A 22,166-nucleotide genomic window follows, 5' to 3' on the forward strand; every position below is an offset into this window, starting at 1 on the left:
CCGGGTCGTATACGTAATATAAATTGATTATTTCAATTTATTTAAGGCGCAAACCGATAGCATTTAATTAAAAACCCATCTGAGCAAACAGCGCCGAGGAAACTAAGGCGAGACAACGACACGACTCATTACAGGCTCAAGTACCAGGGCGCGGGAATCGAGCAATGCTCACTCGCTGCAATGCCGATAAGATGATATGTGGCTATGGCCACATTCATACGGAGTATATATCTATCTACCAACCGGCTGAGGCTCAGGCTCAGGCTCCCAGTGTCTCTATCTATGCCCATGCAGCTCTATCAGGCCTTTACATCTGTTTATAATTGAAAATGCAGCTACTGTGTCGCCGGTTGGCACCGGGAAAATGTGACACGAAAATTGACGCCAATAGTCTGTCATTAGTGTCAACAGACTCGGAACCACGGTGAAACCCAAGCGACTATCTGCTTAACCCATGTGGGTAACACAACCATCTTATCAAAGTGCAAACTAGAAAGTTGAATCTTGGCTTCTCTCAGATACTTTTAAGTGTAAATATTATTTTTTAAAATACTTCAATGGTAAAAATATGGTGGAAGATATTTTTGATGAACCGAACTACTGCTTAAATATAATAATTTTAATAAATTAAATTTTACTATAAAATATTTTAGAAACCACTAATATGGTGTCTGCAAATATGAAATAGAAAAGTACAAACTCAAACTATAGTTCTTGAAAAAAATGTATATATATGTTTTAATTATTTAAGTAGCAATTAAATTTAATTTCCCGCACCAATGGGTTAATTCTAGCTTCAGGCTAGTCCAGTTTAAAGGTAAATACGAGCTCTCAGCTCCGATAAAAGCAGGGAAATGATTTGGAAAGCCCCCTCCCACACAAGCCACATGTCTCCATCGAGTTTAAATAGTCAATAGCAAAACAATAAATTCTTCAACTGCAGTTCAGATCGGTTATAGATGGATAGTTCAGAGCGTGGGCAGGTATATGGGAGATGGGGCTGGGCGGGGGAGGAAGAGGAAGGTGGCGGGCCTCTGTTGACTTTTTCATATTTCTTAATGATGACATTTTAATTATTAGTAAAGTGCTTTCAGCAGCTGATAAGATATCGGGCACTGGATATTTATGATTGACTCGGTATGACTTTGAGCCACCTCCTCTGACGTTCCAGCAGAGAACGAAGTTCAAGTTGATTGGGATTGAGAAGAATTCGGGGAGCTGGCAGCAAGGTGATAAAGGAGCACCAAAGTGGAAGCACACAACAGTAGCAGTAGCAGCTGTGTGGGCATTGATTGATAATCGAGTGCAAGAAGCCAACTGAAGTCAGTAGTTTCCTATAGAGCTATATAAACAAGGCAACTCAAAGGTGGGAAAAATGAGTAATGGGAAGATATAGAAAGGATATGTTTCGGCAAAAACTGATAATGATATTTAGTAGCTTAATAAGTATAACCCAACGAATCAAAATCCATTAAGGCCTAAAAGAGATAGTCATAATCACTAACCTTCGAGCCAATTAAACCCACCAATCAAATCGTAATCGAAGAACTCCCAGGCAGATTAACCCTTTATTCATCCGACTTATCAACTATGAAGTCCAATTCTTGTGATAAGAAAAACAGCCGAAAGTGTCAGTCACACCCGTAGAGGTGATTTCCCAATCCAACGCATTCCGATCAATCAAGCAATTCCCAGCGATTTCATAACTCACACTTGGCCAACTACAGGCAAATATTTGGACATCATTAGCTTATCTAGTCGGGGTCCAACACTTTCAGTTGAGATTAGCCCACCTCCGATGTGGCCCCTCAATCAATTTAATGCCTCTCAACAGGTCACTTATCGTTGGACTCCAGGCCCTCAGCAAACATGCCTGCAGTTGCAATTTATTGTTTGCCCATCGGAGAACATCAAATAGTCGATATTCCAAGACCAAGTCACGTACTTACCCATTTTCCTCCGCCGGGCGAAAGGCGGTGAGAGTTGACCGCCCGGATCAGAGACACAATTAGAATTATGAAGTCAACTCCTAGTTAGCTGGTGATTAAAAGACAACAAATGCAACGACGCCAATTGCCTCACAAGTCGACCGCAAAACTCTGGGAGTCCAAACATTGCTGCGAAGTCCTTACACTGAGAGAAATTAACTTCAATTAGCTAACAATTTGGGATAAAATTGGTTAAGGGTTAATGTAAATTGAACATTAAGTAAGGTATCTTAATATGCTGTTTTAAACTTACTATTTGATGAAAACACAACTTTACAGCACCCCCAAATGTTAAGATACCTTGTAACTTTCAGATGTTTTGCGTTTCTTATATATGAAGGCATGATTAAAATTTTTTTTGAGTGTACCTCCCTCACTCCACTGTTTCATATTCAACCTCAGGGTGGATTGCAATTTATCCGCACGCAAATTTGGCCAGCAATTCGAAGGACTGAGAGTGCGAAGAGGCAAGTTGGTCTGTTGCTGTTTGGCTGGGCAAACAGTTTGGTGTCATGGCTCCCATGATCTTGGCATTTTCGGGGGCTCTCGATTGGAGCTGGAAACTCTGATTCGGATTCAGAAACTGATTTTCGTCCCCAGCTTTGTTAGCTTAGACATGTGTGGGATGAGGGAAATGGAAAATGGAAAATGGAAAATGCTATCAACTCGTGCATGAAGTTTTCGGCATGGCTTTGGTTATGAAATTTCACATTTTCTTGACATTTACTGGCTACAATTTGCGTATGTGTTTAACGAAGCATACATTTCTCGGAGAAAATCCGGTGGAGTCGAAGAATTTTCCACCGCAAATTTGTGTATGATTTTTGCTAGCCACAACAATTCGGAAAATTGTACCAATTGCAGTCGAAAAGTGTTGCCTGCTTTTAGGGGCTGCGAGTGTCCTGCAAATATTTATACAAATAAAGGACACGAAAGCAATTTCAACATGGAAATCCAGCAAATAAATACAAATTGCCACTGGGGGCTGGCCACGCCCCCTCTCCGGGACTGACTTATGGAACTTTTATAAATGGCCAAATGGCCACAAAGCCACTGAACTGGAAATTTGTTCAATTTTTGTTTACACAGCCCAAGGAGCAGGCCTGAAAAGCCACAAAAAATAAAAACAAAAACAATAAACATGGATATATACAAGAGCCAGCATATAGATATAGAAATTTGTATGTAGATACGATTTCTAGACGACTGTCCATTGTTTCATTTAATTTTTGGTTATTTGTCAATTTTTCACTTCATTAAACTTCTGGCTCCTACGGATTTGTCCTATCAATTTACTCAGTCATAAGAAAAAAAGGGGTTAGGCAAAGAAAGTTTTTGTTACATCTTTCAGAGGGTTGATTGAGGCAAAAGGATTAAAGATACACTGGAAAAAACGGCACTTAATAACTATCAAATAAGATGAATGTTTCTTTAGTAGCTAATAGCTATAGACATACTTATCTTTCCAACACTTTAATATAACTTTTCCTTAAAAACCTATTATTTGTATATCCCATTTTGAATCTTTATTTTTTCTTTGTGCAATCAAAGGGCAAAAAACAAACAGATTTATAATGCTTTGGCTTCAGGATTCTGTGTTCAGCGTTCAGGGTTCATGTCAAATCAATGTCAGAGCCTCCTTACGCAATTTGCTTACATGATGTCAGCAATTTCTTGGCGCTCCCCAGTAAACATCTTAAGATACATATATTTTGAGTGCAAATGTTTATTTGCATACATATACGCACCCGCACTTGACAAATTCTAACAAATCTGTAAAAATTTGTCTGCTGTCAAGTGGAAATTACCCAAAAGTGGGGGCAAGGACATGCTTAGCATACTTACAGGACGAGATATGTGTTATATCATGGGCTCGTTAAGCGTCAAGCAAAACAAATCATAATCTGCGAGTCCTTCAAAGTGCCTTCTTTGCCACTGGTTCTTGAAATATGACAACGCGTGCCATTTTACTGTTTACACACATCCCGAATTGCCTCCTTGCGGTCGTAAGGATACTTTTCTTTATAGCCCCCCCCATAACCAGCTCCAGAAACACACCCCCATTTCTCATCGTCTTATGTGAAGAAGATGCTCCCTGGAGCATATGAAGGAAGAAAATCCTTACGCATGTGTGGGGCTGCGATTTGCTTGTTTGAACAACTTCTTGGCACTTGACAGATCTACAATAATATTTTCACATTATCTAACAAATTCTAGAGTTCTTAATTCCGCACAATATTATAAACAATCTTAAAATGTTCAATATCTTTCAATATCTAAACTACTATTGCTGCTGCCTAGATCTTCAAATATATTGTCCATTCTAAGCATATCCCCAATCATCCATAATTTGATCACGTTTGTGGCTGACATGGATATTTATACATATTCCATGTAAATCAATTCATCCGCCATTCTTTCCATATCGTCCGAAACACGCACCGCAAATTTTTGCTTTGCTGGTCGTTGGGGCTTATTGATGTGTAATAAACCCAATTGCATTTGTTTTGAATATATAAATAAATCATAAAAAAGAACAAAGAACAAAGGTTACGCCATTTTTTTTAGATGATTGTTTTGTTGGACTCGCTCTTCCGTTTCCGCTTTGTTGCTGCCTTTATTTTGTTTCCGCTCGTGGTCCTTTTTTTTTGTTGCCCTACAGAACGTGCGTGGCATACTAATATGGACTAAATGTCAGCGGTTTGGGTAGAAAATGGGCCGAGGAAAAATAGATACTAGGTCTAGGACTCTCAGACAGCCCCTAGGCATCGCATACATTTGATTAATCAAACAAAAAGTGTTGAAAATGTTATTTTGCCAGCCTTGCGAATGGCGCATTTGGATTTTTATGTGCCACACTGATTTTTACGATATGCACACAGGCCCATCACAAAAAGCCACAAATTGGTGCCATTTTTGGCTGTGCCAGCCCAAATGTAGCCATAAACTTGTCGAGACTAACATTTACAAATCATAAAATCCCCTTCGAGACCAAATTTTCTATTTGTTCGATCAACCATAAAATTTGCAACGATTTCTACGCCCATTTTGATCCTTGAAAACAAGTCAAAGTGGACGAAAAGTGTCGAGGCAATTGCTCATTAGGCATGCCAAGTGCACAGTGCGCGTCATAAATCTATGGACCAGTCCGAGCAATTAGTCAAAGTATGGTGTGGTGTGGGGCACAAATTACAGAAGCGGCAAAAGAAAATGGCTCCGTGCTTGCTGGGAAATTATAAAAAAGGAACGAGGAAAAACTGAAGGGAAATGCTTGCAAAACCGCTTTCCTAGCAGCTTCATTAACGCACATGTGTGTGGGTAAGCGGGATTACACAGAAAAAAAGCAATTTTAAAGATAATTATTCAGACATTTATAAATATTTATTATAGAATAACGAACTAAAGTAAATTGTGCAAAAATTGGCATATCCTTTTACTTTTATTTATTTATTGATAATCCCTTTATATAAACCCTTTGTTTTCAGTGTAGTTGAGAGTGAGTAGATCGGTAGCTGGGGCCATAACGTCGACTCGACTGGCAGTTTGTCGTTTAACATTTGGCAAACGTATTAAAACACCCCATCATTGCCTTAATTAAGAGCCATAAAAGCACATTTACTTATTGTTCGACTCTGTCTCGCATCGCCATCTACCCGTCTCTTTTCCGCTCTACAGCTTTTTTCACGTCTCGTGGCACGTCTTTTTGATTATTTATCCCTGGGATCCCTTCGGTATAATGCCCCCAATGCCACCCACTCTGCCATCCTCTTAGCGTCCATTTGTCGTGCTTAATTCATGGCTAAAGTTGGAATTAAGTGAATTTTACGTTCATTAACGTGCGAGGGTTGTGCTCTACGTGTGTGCGTGAGCGGGTGGTTATGGGTGGGTAAGTGGGTGGTTTTGGGAGCCATGTTTTATGGCCCGTGGGTGGAGTGGTGCGGCGTAGCGAGATGGTGCACAAATGGGCGCCATTCCAATGCTAAAATGGTGGTGGACTGTTGCTGATGGCGGACTACAGAATAGGCGGATAGGTGGAGGTTAAGCGGGCTTTTTGCGCCTCAGACAGTGTTGATAATTAGCCGAGCGTCTAATGCTGCACTAATAACGTAAATTTGTGGCACAGTCAACGGTGGGGATCGCCGGGGTTACGACCAAGGTAAAACCATGCGATCCAAAGGTGGCAAATCAATGTCTAGTTTAGCTCGCCACAAATTTGGCGGACAGTCGACTAACGAAGCTTTGATTTATTACTGTCGCAGAAAAAATGGAAAATATATAACTATGAATTAGTATCTGACTGAATATCTGACTAGTATTTAATAAGCTGTAGTACATAATTATATATATATGATTAAATACTAATAAATAAGCATATTTAAAAGGAATAAAATCCTAATTAAGTTATAAATTGCCTTTAAACGACATGAAATCTGAAAAATAGTCCGTCTTTGCCCCACTTATAACTGCAACTAATTGGACTCACACAACTTTTGACTGCCTAGTCGACACATGTGAAAAGTTTGCGAGTGTCCTCGAAAACTTTCAAGTCCAGAGCTATCACAACCGACTAACTAGCCCCAAAAATGTTGACCACTCTCCAACACACACAGCAAGTGGAAATCTTTTGCCGGAAAAGAGTAAAATGTGCCGCAATGCTGCGAATTGCCTGTTAATTAGTCGCACTTAGAAAATAAACTGCAGTAATTAAGAGCAGAGGCAGACAAATAAAAAAAAAAACGACAGTGGAAAATTCAGCCAGGCAGCCAACGCCCCGAAAAACTAGTTGAAGTTTTTCCTTTTGCACCAAGCCATTTTCCTACCCCCACTGGAGTGAGCATTTTAATTTCAACGCTAGAATTCTAATTAACAAACAAATCCGGTAGAATACACAGCAGTCGAGTGTAAAAAGTCCCCCAAGGATATGGGGGCGAGGACTAGGAAAAGCGGCAGCGGAGATGACAGCAAAAAAGTATGCTACATAAAAAAGGGAAAGAAAGGGATGGGGAGAGCTGAGAAACCGGGGAAAATGGGAAGGAAAACCCTGTGAGCCATGATCTCCCAATTTAATATTATAATTGCTACAATTATCATTCTCATGCCATTTACACAGCAATTGCACAAAAACAACGAGCGAAGAAAGTCGGAAAAAGAGCAGTGAAAAGCGCCGAGGGAGGGTGGAAAGCGGATCCGGATATGTACGCCAAATTGAAGCAATTACCGGGAGTCCCCAGCCGGAAAACTCTATATAAAGCCGAGCCTAGACTCCTCCCACAAAAGTGAAGCTCTCTTTCTCGCTTGCGCAGGCGCCAAACGAATGGAGAAAGCGCAAGGGAGAAAGTAGAAAGGGAGAGAGAAAAAGAGAGATGGCTTCTTTCAAAAAAAAAATAAATGTCTTAAGGGGAATTCCCCCAATGGTGATGATGATGATGATGGCGTTGATTATAAAGAATAAAAAATCTACAAAAAAACGAAGAAGTAGTGAGAAGGGTTTTTCAAATTTATTGCCCAACCAAAGGAAAGTTATTCCGAATGAAAGGGAAAACCATTTTCCGAGGTACGCATCTCATTAAACCCATGGTCGCTATCTAAAAACCAACAACAACATTAATTGATTGTACATCGAGGATAATTGTTAAGTTTTTGTGGGGCCCGTAGCCATTGATTACAAAATGTTTCTGCAGCTGTTATTATTAAATTAATTTGTCATCAAACAAAAGTCCCCACACACAGAAATCTGCATAAAAGCTCGCCATCCAACGTCGGGCTTACAAAAACATGACACGAAAATAATCACAAATGTTGTTGATAAATCCCCCCAGACATGAGCGGGAATTTGTTTGAATACGCTCCACGAAAATCGATGGCATGGGGTCATAGATTAGAAGTTCGTTCGTCATGTAAATGAGTCTTATCGCTTGGAATCGAACTAATTGAATTTAATAAATAGATAAAATATGGGCCATGATGATCGCACTTTTGGGAGGCAATGAACTGAAAGTCTACCCTGTAAAAATAGTAATCGATATTAATGTAAGAAATATTAACTTTTTGTACTTGGTTGGTATAGTAAAGTTGATGGGCTTACACCTTTTGTAGATTAGATTCCCTTTATTCTCTTTAAATTGAAACTTAGAGCAATTGTAGTAAAAATCAGTAGTTAATGCGGTGTTTTTTGTAAGTACTCACTTACCTTTTTTTAATGCAATAAAAGAAACTTACGAACTTTTCCAAGATAGCTTATACCTTAGTTACTCCTTTAATATCCCTTACAATTATGGGGCATTAAGTGTGACAGTTTTACCCCACTTGTCCGGAATTCCGACAGCTGGCCACTCAACCACCCACCATGTCGTATGTTCCAACAAGCACTCCCCAAATTGGAGCCATACAAAAAATAAAATGTGGGATCATCAAAAGTACAAAGTACAGTTAAGCAATAATCAATTGCTAAGCAATTGCTGCCATCGTTTTGTTGTTGCTCAGCGATTCGGAGTTGTTACTTGATTTGTTGCTGCCGCTGTTGTAGCTCTAGTCATTGGGTTTTCAACAGAAGTCAACACCAGAAAAGATAAAAGACAACAGCAGCATTGCAATGTGTAATTATCGTTGTCACTAATTAAAGTGGGATGACTAAAAAGGAAAACAGAGGCGAACCACACAATTTCGAGTCTTATCATCATCTTTGGCCAGGGGATTTTCAAGACACCGACTCGACGGAAAGCCAGAGCAGACAACCTGGCGAAGTGTTTAATAAATCCTAATCAGATGAAATAATTGCTTAATTTTCTTAGTGAGATAAGTTATTAACCAGTTTGGGTGTTGATAAATGGAAAAGTTATTAAGTGTCTAAAGCAAATAGGTTTTTTGATATAGCAACAGAAAAGAATTTGTTTGTCTGTATAGTATATATATTTAAATATATCAATTAACTAATTCAATTAGTTTGCAGATATTTCAAATATTCAAATATTTTAAGTTTAGGTGCCAAAGTTACATAAATCGAATATAAAATCGATTAAAAATACCAAACAGCACAGTCGATTCATCGAAACATTAACATACAAGAACTCGATATATCGATACCACCTACGGTTTTTGCATCGCAGTTATTATTATTATTATTTTACAACAAAATGCGGAGCCAGCGGTTTCTATTCGTGGCCATTTTGGCCTGTTTTCTGGTGACTATCAAATCCACGCCCCTCAGGTGAGTGCAAACAGTGCAAACTAAAATTCTATTGGAATCATTTCTGGATTTTTGCCAACCAACAAACTTTATATTTCGGTAATCCGGGATATATATTCAAGTTCAAGGTTGACCCAGTAATCCACTTTTTGCCTAACAATAAACAAAGGCAGCGTCCAAATGAACCGAATTACTCATGGTTTCATATTACCCATTGCAGCGACATATCGGATTCGGATGAATCGACTTCGGTGGATGAGAAGACACAGAAACGTCCAGACGATGACAGTGAATTCGAGGGTTACCCCTTTCGGGAAGATGAAGATTCCCTGCAGGACTCGTCGAGGGAGATGTCTGTGCAGGATCACAACTGGGATGTGCTGATTTTCACGCAACAATGGCCGGTGACCACTTGCTATCATTGGCGCGAGGAGAATCCCGACCAGGAGTGCAGTCTGCCCCAGAAAAAGGAGTTCTGGACTATTCACGGCATCTGGCCAACGAAACTGCACCAAATGGGACCCAATTTCTGCAATAACTCGGCAAACTTTGATCCAGACAAACTAAATCCCATTGAGGATCGACTGGAGACCTTTTGGCCGGATCTCAAGGGCATGGACTCCACGGAGTGGCTTTGGAAGCACGAATGGCAGAAGCACGGAACATGCGCTATGCTGGTGGAGGAACTGGACAACGAACTCAAGTACTTCGAGCAGGGACTCACTTGGCGTGAGGAGTACATCATGTCGCGCATCCTAGACGCCTCTGACATTCATCCCGATTCCAACAACACGGTGGCGGCCATCAATAATGCGATAGTCAAGGCACTGGGCAAGAATCCGTCCATTCACTGCCTGTACGATGGCAAACACGGCATCAGCTATCTATCGGAGATTCGCATTTGCTTCAGCAAATCCCTGGAGCTCATCGACTGCGATGGTATCAAGCAGGGCGATGCCGTGCCCGTTGGTGTTCCTGGTGGCACTATCATTACCAACTGCCACATCGGTAGCCTCGTGCACTATCCCAGCCTGGTGCCACCGCTACAAAGGAAAAGCCATTGGAAGTTACCGCTCGTGAACGTCTACAAGTTGCTTCAATTCCTCATGTGGTTCACCTTGTAAACAAGTCGTTGTGCAATCCAAGCTGGGAAGTATTTTGAGGCGCGCCTTAGGAGGACTCATCGTTAACTCCAATATTATTTGATACTTCCACTGATGGTGTGCTGGAGACTCGGAGCTTAACAATCGTAAACGAACTAAGACACTCGTTTTTAAATAGCTGCAAAACTAGTAAATTATAAAAAAAAGATGTCATATTTTATATTATATACTTAAAAGGATCTACCAATTTATACATTTATTGTTTGGTTATCCATCCACAATTCGATAGGATTATTTATATTGTACAAAATTCTAAACATCGTACGATGTTAATCAATCTGTATTTGATTTCACACTTATTAGTTTGTAGGCTCTCCTTTGTTGACATAAACTTTGTTTTGTTTCTATTTAAAGCTTATAATCATGTACTCCCCTTAAAAGACACTCATTGTGAATATATTTGTATTCCAAACTCATAGATACTATTTCTGTGACTATTAACTCATGTAAACTTCGTTTTTAACGATTGCCTAATTGTTCTATTGAATTTGAGTTTGATACGCTGCATAAAACTGACCAAGCTGTCCAATCATACTGTATCTCTTACTAGTTACTAAGATCACATTTGTTTGATTAAAACACATCGAATTGATATTTTGGAATATTGCATCGATATAATTAAATTTAGCATAACAGGTTATTGCATAGTTTGATAGCTAAAGACTGTCGTCAAACAGATTACTGTCAAGGAATTGTGTTATTCTATTGCTGCTGCGTGGAGTTCCCATTATAAGTTGCCTTGTCCTTATCGTTGTCATCCTTCTTCGTATCCTGCAGTCTTCGAATGTTCGAGTCCCCATATTTTGGTGGCTGATAGCCACCGGGTCGCTGTTGGAATTGCTGGGACTGCGAGGCGGAAGCTTGGCTGGTGTTATGAGCCGGCGGAGTATTTCCCGGTCCCGGTTGATTTTGTGGGGTGGGCCGCTCAGCTGACCCGCCTGTCTGTTCTGTTGAAGCGCCATCGTATTCGTAGCCCGGAGCTGGTGTCGGTCGCAGGAACATATCCATGTTGCGACGGGCAGCACTAAACCATCAAGAGATTGGTATCATATAAAAAATAAGTGAAGAGGCAGTACTCACGCATCGCCCCGGTGAACTTCCAGGCCGGCCTGTTGCCCTGGCCACCGGAAGCTGGCCATGAACACGCTCAGCCTCTGGGTGAGCGGTCGGAGGCCCATCTTGTTTATGTAGTCGAAGGCCTTGGCCGCCGGTGTGAGCAAAGCCCAAATTACGGTGCCCAGCATGGTCATCAGGGAGCCACCGCTTCGAACCACACGATTCACTTGCTCCTTGGTCAGCACCAGAACCACCGCATTGGGCACTAGATTTAGCTCGCTCAGGGTCTTGACCTCGTCCTCCGTTTGAAACTCCCTTCGTGGGTAACCGGCAGCCAGGGTAAAGTCACGCACATCGCTCGCCGCCAGCATCTCGTTTCGCACGTAGACACGTACGGTGGCCAGCACCTCGCCGACTGGAAAGGATTTGGTGCGCTGAATGCCACCGGGTAGTCTGATCTGCAGCCTCGTCTCGTCCACCGAACTCACCGAGGCGTCTGTTGTGATCACGTTGGAGGCAGCGGTGGCCGCCACCGAATTATTCGTGCTGCTAATGTCCGGCGTATTAAAACGTTGTGCCTGCTCTGCCCGATCGGCGGCAATCTGGGCACGAATGCGCTCCCTGGCCGCCAGCTCCTCCTGACGCTCACGTTTGATCTGTTCCTAAAGGATTGATACAAACTTGTAGAACCACTAATTTCTTCTATATATATATACTTTAAGTTCTCTACCTGCATGTTCTTGAGCTCCTGCTCCTTGGTTCTTGCCTGATGGCTCTGTGCCTCCCTTCCGTCCCTGCGTCGTCTCAGCTCGTTCTCCTTCTCCCTACGTTTCTCCTCCTCCACACGCTCCTTTCGCTTCTGCTCCAGAATGTTCCTGACTTCGGCCAACTTTTCCTCAGATTCGGTGTTGCCCTGGGCTTCGAGCGGTCGTTGTGTTGAAACTGGGACAGCAGGTGTCATTAGCGGCACAGCCGGTATAAGATTATTGGTGGCAAAGTTCCGAGCAGCTGCCCCGGATGTGGAAGCTGAACCCTCCACTTTGCTGGCTGCTGCTCTCTTTTCGGCCGCCAAGGCGGTGGGAGAAGCAGCCTCTGCCTCTGATCCTGATTTTCCTTCCAAACTGGAGGTTGATACAGCAGCGGGTATAGATGCCAAGCTGGCTGCTACAGGAGAATTTGGCGGATTCGTCTTGGCCTCCTCCGCCCCTCCAGTTGGCGAGTTTGAAACTGAGGTGGTTTCAGGATCTCTAAAGTTTTCTGATGCTGAAAAATGTAGAATTTCATTGTAAATACCTTGTTCAATCAGAGGTTATTCCCAACCGATATGGAATCTACTGCGAGTTAGAAATCACATCGATTTTTAAAATGGACCTTAGAGTACCTGTTTGAACTACTTGGGATTCAGCAGTGCTGCTTGAGTCATCTGCTCCGGCGAAGCTCCTGACTGCATCGGGGTCAAGTGTCTTCGCACATGAAGAGTTGCTGTCGGCTGCCACCGGCTCGGTTCGTTTTCCCGCCAGGATCAGAACCTTATCGATCTTTTCCGTCAGTTCATCTACGCTGGCCGTAACCCCAGTGGCTATCCCCAGAGGTGTACCCGTTTTGCCAATAAAGAAGAGCGAAGGAATTGGCACGACTTTGTCTGGAAATCAAAAGAAAAAAACATCAGAAACTTTGAATCTGGATTGCTAGCCAGAATGGTACCCACACAACGACATGAACTGTCCGTAGGCGGAGCTATTTCCCTGGACTTTGATGGCGACAAAATCGGAGGTTTCCAGGCGGGAACGCACCTGACTGTCATCCACGAAGCGCTCCAGTTTTCGGGTCATTTCGTCCTGGCCTGAAAATCAGGTGAAATTTTACAAGAATGACGTGGTGAAATTGACAGTTTACTAATTACCCTCGATGAAGACGACGAAGACGGCGCCCTTGACCTTTGATTCCGCCACGGCCTCCGCAATGTTGCCCTTGTGCCAGTTCATGTTTGGTGTTGGAATAACGACTCGATTCGAATACGGGTAATTTTGTCTGTTTTTGTTATTCCAGAAATATTTTTCTGCTGACAGCTGACTCCCAGGTATCGATATATATATTTGTCGATAAGTGGTCTAAAGATATTTATTATTAAATAAAACGAGTTATTTTAAAATATTTTATTTTCTTTTATTCCCGTTATTGAAGAGTGAAATGTTGTATATTTATTTTACCAACGTTTTAAATGAAAAGCTGATTAGATATGGTCGATAACACAAGCCGATAAAATCTTAATGCCGCCATGGTTTAAATTCATATTTTGAACTTTTATTGTGAATTTTCTAGAAATTCCAAACTATCGAAACGGAAAGGTATAGAAATACAGCAATTCATTACAAATTTAATGAAACATTTGCTGTTGTAAAGAATCGCAAGCACATACAAATATGCCGATGAAGTGGTCCATATAATCAATCCTATCTGGTATGTAAAATAAAGTGGATTCAAGTTTGCTAGATAACTAATAGCTAAATCTGTAAAACAAGAGAAATTTGATTTTAGGCGCACAAGTTTGTATTAAGAAATCGAGCTTGATTTGCATAAAGTCTTATATGAGGATCTTATACATATATATTCAGGAAAAGAATAGCCCCGCACATCTATTTGGAGTATCTTGGACTTGGTACTCTGTGACTGCCAGTGCGATTAGAAGTTTGTCAGCTGGATGCGTTGAATGCTCTTTGATTATGAGACGACTAGATGGTCAGATTGGACTCCTGTTCGCTGGCACTACCTGCAAGGATAACATGGGTTAGAAGAATGAATGGTTAGAATGCTTCAAAGTAGTCTGTGAAGACGAGAAGACCTGGCACCTACTACTCTCGTCAATGTCGGAATTCATGATGGAACTGGCCGGTGTCACGGAAATCTCGCTGCGCTCTACGTCCGGCAGTCGGGCCACACGTACAATGCATCTCTTGGGCTTCGGTTTCAACGGGAATGGACGGGAACTCGGAGATGTCGACGACTTGATGCGCTCCAGATTCACGCGACACTTTCGGACCTGGTACTCCACCTCGCGCTCCACGCTCCGATCGCCCTGCACATTGAAGTAGGGATGTCGCGGGATCTTGACGATCATTTTTTTAGTCTTCGGCGACATGGTTTTAATTATAAAATTGCTGAAAATTCTCTTTCAAAGTCGAAAAACGAAAGCACCTATCTCCGTAGACGCTAAATTGACAGTGTTGGTAAACGTCGCAGGCAACATCGAACTATCGATGGTGGTGGTGGCACTACACTACTCGAAAATGATGCGTAGATTGTAGCTATATGATATGCTTATTTAAAAGAATGTGTAATTTATAAAAATAAAAGATTATGGAATATATTTGGTTGTCCGCTCTCTAATTTATTTACTATATATTGAAAATTTCTTTCTTATCACTTTTGTTTTCTTACTATAGCTGCAACTATTGCATTCCACCGATATATACCACGGGTCGAACTATCGATAGTTCGCTATCTCGCCTAGCTTTGTTTTTGTGTGTCATTGTTAATTTTTCGTTTTCATAAATATACGAAAGCTAAGCTATTAATTTTTAGAACGCAATCAGCCAACGACATGAGTGAAGTGCAGACATTGATGGATATGGGATTCCCGCGGGAACGTGTGTAAGTATCGAATACCACGGCCAACTTGTCACCGGCAAAATAAGTTACACTGCAACTATCGAATTTATTTAATCCTGAAATAAATTTCACAGGGAATATGCACTGGAGGTGACCAGTAACAAGGGCGTAGAACCGGCAATGGAGTGGCTGCTGGCCCACGTGGATGATCCAATACCATCCCGTCAAGGCGCCGGCGAATCCCCTGGTTCCGCAGCTCAACCAGCTGCTGCTGTGGATTCCTCGGCCGCAGCTGCTTCCAGTAGCACCAGTGGCGCAGGTGAAACCTCTGCTCCGGTAGCCAAGTCCCTGAAGTGCGACGAATGCGGCAAAGTTCTTAGAGATCACACCGAAGTGGAGTACCATGCCGCCAAAACCGGTCACACCAAGTTCTCCGAATCGGAGGAGGAAAAGAAGGCGCTCACCGAGGAGGAGAAGAAGGCGCAGCTGGCCCTCATCGAGGAGAAGCTTAAGCAGAAGCGCATCGAACGCGAGGAGCGCGAGAAAACCGAAGCCCTGCAGCGCGAGAAGAATCGCATCAAGTCCGGCAAGGACATGACCGAGGCCAAGCGGCGCATGGAGGAGCTGGAGATGAAGAAAATCGTTGAGCAGCGCAAGCGCGAAAAGGACGAGGAGAAGGCGGCCCGCGATCGGGTGAAGGCTCAAATTGAGGCTGACAAGGCAGCACGCAAGGCTAGGTGAGGATTAGCCCTATCCTTCCATTTCATAATTAATTATAATTCATGCTATGCAGAGAACAAAAGGAATTGGGCAGCACAGAGCCAGCTCCATCCGTGAGCTCCACCACAGTCTCGTCGCCACCGGCTGGTGTGAAATCTCCGCCGCGAGACTACACCGAAACCCGCATCCAGGTGCGCCTGCAGGACGGCTCAACCCTGCAGGAAACCTTCAACGTCAAGGAGCAGCTGTCCGCCGTACGTGTGTTCATCCAGATGAAGACCGGCATCGAGTCGCCCTTCTCCCTGATGACCACCTTTCCGCGCAAACTGTTCGCCGAGGACGACTACGAGAAGCCGCTGGAAGTTCTTGGCTTGGTTCCATCCGCTGTCATCACCATGACTAAGACGCCCGCATAAATCTTTCCTACAAACGGGAAATTTAAAATCTCTCCCATAAACTAAACATAATGTCTAGAACTTAAATACGAAAAAACGCGGCGCGAAATTAACCCTCCCCAAAAAAAACAAAAACAAAAAACAATTAATGTACGGTTTTATATATATATATTAAACACAACAATCTAAAAAAATAAATGTTTTAGAGGATCTTTGAGGGCTATTTCTTAGATTTCTATTTAAAAACGATGGTAGAGCTTCCCAATAAATTTATTTCTTATATTACAATAGGATACAATTTCTATATCTAATGATTGGTCCTGTAGTTCCTACATGAAGGGCTTCACAAAGCTCTTGATCTTCTTAACGCTCCGCTCGGCGGGTCGAATGTTGAGGTGCTGTCCGAATATGGTGAACTCCATGTTGCCTACTTTAAGACCAAAGACGCACTCGCTCTTGGGTATGGTGCGCACCCGATGGTCCTTGCCGAGCAGTTTCAGCACGTTCTTGGTGTCCATGACACAAATGCCAGCCAAACTTTCCAGAGTGGAGCACTTGGACTGCAACACCTTCAGCTTGGCACCGTGCAAATCCAGTTTTACCAGCTTGCGGCTGAACTCGTCGTAGCGACCATCGTGCACCTGGGGCACCTCGTCACCTTCCCTCAGCTGCAGATGCTCGCGCACATAGCCCTTCCACAGGTGGTGCAGTGGCAGCGCCTCCTCGTACTTCATCTGCTTGGTGGGAAGAGTGTTCAAGCCAAGTGCCGCATATTTCCGGCGACTCAGCGTACTGGATTTGTGGGCGCGACGTTTTCGGGAGTGCTGCTTCTTGATCTTGGTGCCCTCCAGCATGGTGATGTGATCCGGATTGATGTTAACATTGCAACGCTGGTGTGGAATCACCAGATCTGAGATAAATTCCCTCAACTCACTCGTCGCGTGTTCCATTGCTTTGTTATTTAGTTTTATTTATTTGGTGATCAACGATGTATCGATAGACGCGGGACTCTATCGATGGGAGAACAGGCGATATATTCAAATTATTATTTTAGATGCGTAGCTGTAATGTGCAATAATAATACAAACTAAATAATTTTTATTGGTATTATCAGAAACTATATGTGCCTGCAATTTTTCATATTCAACGCGGCAATTCAAAAATAACGTACTTTCGCGGCAATCTGGCGTTGCCATCCTGCTTTCTAATCGAAATAACATAAAATACAAAAAATACCAACGGAATAGAGATGGATATAGATATAGTGCGGGCACTCTAAAAACATCGATAGCCAAGCTCTGAATCGATGTACGTGTAGAAAACATCGGACCTATCGATGGCCGACCAGCACTAGCAGCGCCGAACATATGTTTCAAGTCTCTCTCAACTTTCGAACGGAGCGGAACGTCGAGCGCACGAAATCGGAATTATCTCGTTGGAACAAACGTCGCCGCGTGTGATCGAAAATCCAAGTTAAGCACATTCGTAGGGAAGCTGCGAGGCAATCAAACGCCAACCGACGACCAATATCCGCCCGCCACCCTCTTAGCCACGCCCCGCGGCCCGTGTGATAACAAAGATAATGCAATAAAGGGCAACCGTTGGAAAAATCTGTGAGAGAGCCAAGAAACGTGACCCAGGCAAAATTTTGTTTGTTTGTCTGGCTCTGCATATACATATACATAGTTTAAACGTGCGTGAGATTGTGTATGCGCGTGTGTGTGAGCAGCCGTCGCGTTAGTAGTAGTAACACGCTAAACAACAAAAAATTCATCTCGCGTTATTTACAATTATAATTAAACAAAATTACAAAATTGTTTCCATCTCCCTCGCTAGTTCACTCTCTCTCACACACACACGCACGAATATTACCCCCGGCGCGTTTTTCTTCCATCTCGCTCCCACAAAGGCGGAAGAAAAGAAATTATAAACGAAAAACTGCCACCGCCGCTGCTCAATAATTTGTGCATTTTTAAGGTAATTTAAAGTGAAATGGAATGCCTTGTTTGCATAGGTTAGGTTTAATTAGTCCGGAAAAGCTAAGCGAAACCCTGGGAAATATTACATATCCCCGGGCGAATTTCTTTTGTCCCGTTACTTTTCGATTTTCATGCGAGCGTTTTTTGATTGCGTTCGTTTGCTGCTTGCTGTCGACTTGGGGGTGCTCGCCATTGTTTGGTTTTCAACATTTGTAAATTTGCATGAAAAGTCGGATTTTAAGTGATTTTTGTGTCTTTTGAGCGGCTTTTTGCGCAGGCAGCGCAGTCCGAAAATCACTCAAAATCGCACTCACATGCGCACACACTTACAACTGTAATACACGGACGCGCCCCGGTCGCGACAGCTAACGGCACTTTTCATGTCCTCTCGCGCGCTCTCTCTCACTTTCCTCCTCTCTTCTTTCTTTTTGATTCCTGTGCAGCATCATTTGCCACCAAAAATTCGAAAAGCAAACAAAAGTAATGACAATTAAAGTACAGTGAACAATACCAAAAGCGGATTTAATTAAATCTTGCTTTTACAGAATTTAAAAAAGTGTTTTTACTCAGATATTGAGCCTTTGAAATAGTTATCAAATAATTTATCAGATCTTTGAAATTTCGAAAAAAGGGTGATATCTTAAAATCATCATCTTAGCCAGTGACTAGTGGTCGAATAGGAAAACAATCCTCCATAGATTGCTGCGCACTGTGAGAGTAAATCCAGATTGTAAATTCACTTAGCAACGCCTAAATTATTTACAATTCAACTGTCTACAAATGATTTTTTCTCCTCTCCACTCCGCAGTTTCATTACAATGTCCTCAAATCTAATTTAAATAAGTAAGAAGTGCAATAAGCGACACGCAGCGAAACAAATAGCGCTGAACAGAGAAGCACGCCAGGCCAAACAGCAACAAATGGCCAACAATTGAATGGCGGCCATCAGTTGGCCCCAGCGGCATCCATTGAGCAATCAACACCATTTCTCCCACATCAAATCAAGCACCACTTCCAGCAGCACCATCACCACCGCCACCTCAGCCACCTCAGTCACCACCGCCGTCACAGCTTTGGGAACCAGAACCACAGTCCAAGACCCAGTCGAAACCACCACCACCACCAGTAAAAGCCACAGCCTAGCAGAACCACAACCACTGAGCTCCATCGGCAACAAATACCAGAACCGGGTGCAGCTGCTCGAATTATTTGGAAAACTTGCCGCGTAGTCCATCAATGAGCGTTTCGATGTCACTGGTACAGGGTGGTGCTGCCGGTGGTGCGCCACAGGGCGCCAGCGCAATCTTGGCCGCAGCGGCTCCCTACTATCAACCGCCGGCTGTTCCCCAGGATGTCCAGCCGGATCGTCCCATCGGCTATGGAGCATTCGGAGTTGTCTGGTAAGTGGAATGAATCTATATCTCAGTGCAATAATCCAGATTATGTGCGGAGGGTGTTGCCATAGTATTGGCACAATCAAATTTTTGTTTTTCGTTTGACAAGCATGGTTATTTTTGGGTTGTTTTGCTGGTTGTCCGAAGACATACCGCCGAAATGGGCAAATATATTTGGGAATTATAAGATAATAGGTGGTCATATCCTTTTATATCCTTTTTGCCCTTACAGAATTCATGTAATGGTAATTGATAAATGATTTCTTTATAAACACAAGTGGTTTTAAAGTTGTAAAACGGAATGTTAAAACCCTATTTTGAAAAACAACCTGTATCTAATATATTTCAATGTACTTCTATAATTCAAATATCGAAAGATCAAACAGTTGTTCTTTGTCTTTGTTCTATTCGAAGAAAGGGTATCTGCAGCGTCGTTACTTTGCTATGTACTTTTATGTCACGGTCTCGCCGTGGGTTCAGCAACCTTCTGCTTAGGCCTTTGATTCTGTAACCCTTTTGATTGTGTTGCTGCCGTTGATGTTGATGTTTTGTGCAGCAGGCAACGTCAACATCCTCGTACTCATTTCGATTCAGAACCTCAGTCCCGGGTCTCAGCTAGCTGTCCTTCATGGTTTTGTGCCTTTGTGCACTTTTCAACGTTGCTGCGGCCCCCCGAGGGTGGATTTTTCCTATAATATATTTCTTACCCTAAGCGCGTTGACTGGCTGGCTCTCCGTGTTTTGGCCTCCCCCCCTCAATTTGGCCTTTTCTATTTGCCCATCTCCTCGTTTATCGGCCTCTCTCTGCCTTTTTTTCTATCCCCTCTACTCTTTTGATTTACATTTGTGTGCAAAATTTTACATTAATGGTTGCTTAAATGGGGTGAGCATTGAATATTTGTTTGTTTACTGGGGAAAGTAAAATATCTAATATGGATTAGCAACGTTTTGTTATCAATGTAACCAAAAAGCTGCAACATAGTACAGAAAAAGCAATATATGCTAGAAATCCCATCTATTTATTATTTAACTCGACTTCCTATCAATTTATTCGTAGTGTAGCCAGAAGTTTGGCAACGCTGCATTTACAAATTTCATTCACGTGTAAAACGGCATTTCCGGCTATAATCAAAACGCAAAGTGAGCCCAGTTTATCGGGCGGGTCTTTTGAGGAGTGCTGCCGGTGGGGGAGTGGTCGTCGTTGGTCGTCCGCAGGGAAGCCAGTTAAAAACTGGCACACAAGGGGGCCCCAATGGTTTAGGCACAAGGAAGTGGAAGTCCGAAGAGGCAGCCACAAGTGGAGGAGCCCAGGGAAACACACAAAGCGTGGAGGGTCTAGTGGAAACTATGGGAGGCTAGAAGAGGCCCAAGAAGAGGCTCAAGTATATCCCTCGTTGCACCACCTTCCCTTTGAAGCAGCACCCGATCCATGATTCCCTTTGGCCAACTGAAAGTGGAGCCCGCGAAATGAAGTCGTTGACGTTTGGATTGGCTTCACACAGCGATCTTTAGTGGCGGCGGGTCTACCAGTTGCTAACTTGCAATAATATTCATTTACTTACAAAGTTACACCACTGTAAGCCATTGCCACAATGGAACAATGCATTACTTCCATATTATACTGATATTAATGCCTTATTTTTTGTTGATATATACAAAAGTTTCCCAAATCAGGATATATAGGTCATATAGCTTTGGTATACCCAAAAGTCCATGATTTACTTTTGCAACGTTTCACTCAACTAGAGTAAATTGTATAAGTTGCCGAAGTTATGAACATATTTTTTTTTGCTGTTCTAAAACATCGAAGTTATGGAAATTGGACTGCATACATCTGCAGATCCTGTCCAGCGGCAAAGTAGGGGAAGTGCATGGAGTGCGACTAGAACTTGGGCTGGAATGCAATCAAGCGTTAAATTCAAGTGCCAAATGTCGAACTTGTTAGATGCAGCCGGTCAGCCTAGGCTAGGAAATGTGTTTTTCGTATTTTTTTGTTTACGGCTTCTTAGTTAAAGGTGGTGCGCCTGTTTTCAGAGAGGCGGTGCGGAAAGGCCAAAAGCAGGTGAAGCGTGGATTTTCAGGTGCGGAAGGAAGTGGCCCGCAAATGGAGTGTGGGGTCCAAGTCGTAAAGTAGTTCTCGTTTTAAGTGAACTTCGGCAACGTGGCCAAGTTAGAATAGATACTTTAACAAAATCCGCTTATAAAAGTTTTGGGCAACATTAGTTGTTGTCAAGTCTCATGAAGAACTTTTCGAATAGTCAAGGTGATTTTGCAAGGAAGTTAAATCGATTTATTTGTAGGTTTTTAAACATTTGATAGAAAGTAAGTTATTAATTTGCATAAAATTCCGTCTAAATATCTTGGCCCAGAATTAAAACCCTTTCATTTAACTGCCTCACCCTCTGGTCGATAAACACAAATGGCTAAAATAAAAACCGAATTCGATGCTTAGTGCTAGATTACTCAATTTATAATTTGTTTCCCAGAAGTGACACCGTAGAAACGAAAGAAATCCGAGGTAAACGTAACAAGAACAACAAACATTTAACCAATTAATCCTAGGCATAGTTCTACGAAATTTTCCCCAATGCAACCGACTCGAAAGAGTCAAGAAACGGCTGAGAATTATATATAAATATATAGGTGTGTATATGTATATAGTTATATATTTGTATCC

At 42.5% G+C, this 22,166-nt stretch overlaps 6 protein-coding genes across 12 annotated transcripts in view; 3 read left to right on the forward strand and 3 right to left on the reverse strand.

Moving 5' to 3' along the window:
• Nucleotides 1-9,034: 9,034 nt before the first annotated feature.
• LOC6737192 (ribonuclease Oy) lies at nt 9,035-10,929 on the forward strand. Its single transcript, XM_002084002.3, has 2 exons — nt 9,035-9,195; nt 9,395-10,929. Exons 1-2 carry the CDS (start codon nt 9,122-9,124, stop codon nt 10,296-10,298), a joined length of 978 nt encoding a protein of 325 aa, XP_002084038.1. The 5' UTR covers nt 9,035-9,121; the 3' UTR covers nt 10,299-10,929.
• LOC6737193 (UBX domain-containing protein 4) lies at nt 10,926-13,482 on the reverse strand. Its single transcript, XM_002084003.4, has 6 exons — nt 13,297-13,482; nt 13,102-13,236; nt 12,775-13,035; nt 12,124-12,656; nt 11,418-12,055; nt 10,926-11,361 (listed from the first exon to the last, which is right to left on the reverse strand). Exons 1-6 carry the CDS (start codon nt 13,376-13,378, stop codon nt 11,040-11,042), a joined length of 1,971 nt encoding a protein of 656 aa, XP_002084039.1. The 5' UTR covers nt 13,379-13,482; the 3' UTR covers nt 10,926-11,039.
• A 438-nt stretch (nt 13,483-13,920) lies between these two features.
• LOC6737194 lies at nt 13,921-14,659 on the reverse strand. 2 transcript variants are annotated; one of them, XM_016169980.3, is made up of 2 exons: nt 14,243-14,659; nt 13,921-14,163 (listed from the first exon to the last, which is right to left on the reverse strand). In XM_016169980.3, exons 1-2 carry the CDS (start codon nt 14,530-14,532, stop codon nt 14,160-14,162), a joined length of 294 nt encoding a protein of 97 aa, XP_016030900.1. In that variant the 5' UTR covers nt 14,533-14,659; the 3' UTR covers nt 13,921-14,159. The 2 variants fall into 2 exon arrangements, with proteins under 2 accessions (XP_016030900.1, XP_002084040.1); XM_002084004.4 differs by having other exon boundaries at nt 14,247-14,656.
• A 212-nt stretch (nt 14,660-14,871) lies between these two features.
• LOC6737195 (UBX domain-containing protein 1) lies at nt 14,872-16,315 on the forward strand. Its single transcript, XM_002084005.4, has 3 exons — nt 14,872-15,044; nt 15,137-15,739; nt 15,796-16,315. Exons 1-3 carry the CDS (start codon nt 14,995-14,997, stop codon nt 16,136-16,138), a joined length of 996 nt encoding a protein of 331 aa, XP_002084041.1. The 5' UTR covers nt 14,872-14,994; the 3' UTR covers nt 16,139-16,315.
• A 56-nt stretch (nt 16,316-16,371) lies between these two features.
• Nucleotides 16,372-17,126, reverse strand: LOC6737196 (ribonuclease P protein subunit p29). The gene has a single exon (XM_016169979.3). The coding sequence runs from the start codon at nt 17,065-17,067 to the stop codon at nt 16,447-16,449; it is 621 nt and encodes a 206-aa protein (XP_016030901.1). The 5' UTR covers nt 17,068-17,126; the 3' UTR covers nt 16,372-16,446.
• A 318-nt stretch (nt 17,127-17,444) lies between these two features.
• The window catches only part of LOC6737197 (serine/threonine-protein kinase NLK), a 74,965-nt gene continuing 70,243 nt past the window's right edge, over nt 17,445-22,166 (forward strand). For 2 of the 6 annotated variants that reach the window (XM_039293888.2, XR_001599786.3), the window contains exons 1-2: nt 17,445-18,094; nt 18,905-19,496. In XM_039293888.2, the coding sequence (XP_039149822.1) occupies nt 19,333-19,496 (164 nt within the window). In that variant the 5' untranslated portion in view covers nt 17,445-18,094; nt 18,905-19,332. Of the gene's footprint in view, nt 18,095-18,558; nt 18,577-18,682; nt 18,827-18,904; nt 19,497-22,166 lie in introns of those variants that run through there. The other 4 variants (XM_039293891.2, XM_039293889.2, XM_039293890.2 and 1 more) reach the window with 4 other exon arrangements.

Source organism: Drosophila simulans, chromosome 3L (genome assembly GCF_016746395.2).
Source record: "Drosophila simulans strain w501 chromosome 3L, Prin_Dsim_3.1, whole genome shotgun sequence".
Taxonomy (NCBI): Eukaryota; Metazoa; Arthropoda; class Insecta; order Diptera; family Drosophilidae; genus Drosophila; species Drosophila simulans.

Bases quoted from the DNA above. Each gene is read 5' to 3' on its own strand.
- LOC6737195 (XM_002084005.4), top strand. From the start codon at position 14,995: ATGAGTGAAGTGCAGACATTGATGGATATGGGATTCCCGCGGGAACGT. The intron at 15,045-15,136 runs GTAAGTATCGAA...TAAATTTCACAG, and splicing joins GGATTCCCGCGGGAACGTGT to GGAATATGCACTGGAGGTGA. The intron at 15,740-15,795 runs GTGAGGATTAGC...CATGCTATGCAG, and splicing joins AAGGCAGCACGCAAGGCTAG to AGAACAAAAGGAATTGGGCA.
- LOC6737194 (XM_002084004.4), bottom strand. From the start codon at position 14,532: ATGTCGCCGAAGACTAAAAAAATGATCGTCAAGATCCCGCGACATCCC. The intron at 14,164-14,246 runs GTAGGTGCCAGG...TTATCCTTGCAG, and splicing joins TTCCGACATTGACGAGAGTA to GTAGTGCCAGCGAACAGGAG.
- LOC6737193 (XM_002084003.4), bottom strand. From the start codon at position 13,378: ATGAACTGGCACAAGGGCAACATTGCGGAGGCCGTGGCGGAATCAAAG. The intron at 12,657-12,774 runs GTACTCTAAGGT...TACATTTTTCAG, and splicing joins ATCCCAAGTAGTTCAAACAG to CATCAGAAAACTTTAGAGAT. The intron at 12,056-12,123 runs GTAGAGAACTTA...TCAATCCTTTAG, and splicing joins AGGAGCTCAAGAACATGCAG to GAACAGATCAAACGTGAGCG.
- LOC6737192 (XM_002084002.3), top strand. From the start codon at position 9,122: ATGCGGAGCCAGCGGTTTCTATTCGTGGCCATTTTGGCCTGTTTTCTG. The intron at 9,196-9,394 runs GTGAGTGCAAAC...TACCCATTGCAG, and splicing joins ATCAAATCCACGCCCCTCAG to CGACATATCGGATTCGGATG.
- LOC6737196 (XM_016169979.3), bottom strand. From the start codon at position 17,067: ATGGAACACGCGACGAGTGAGTTGAGGGAATTTATCTCAGATCTGGTG.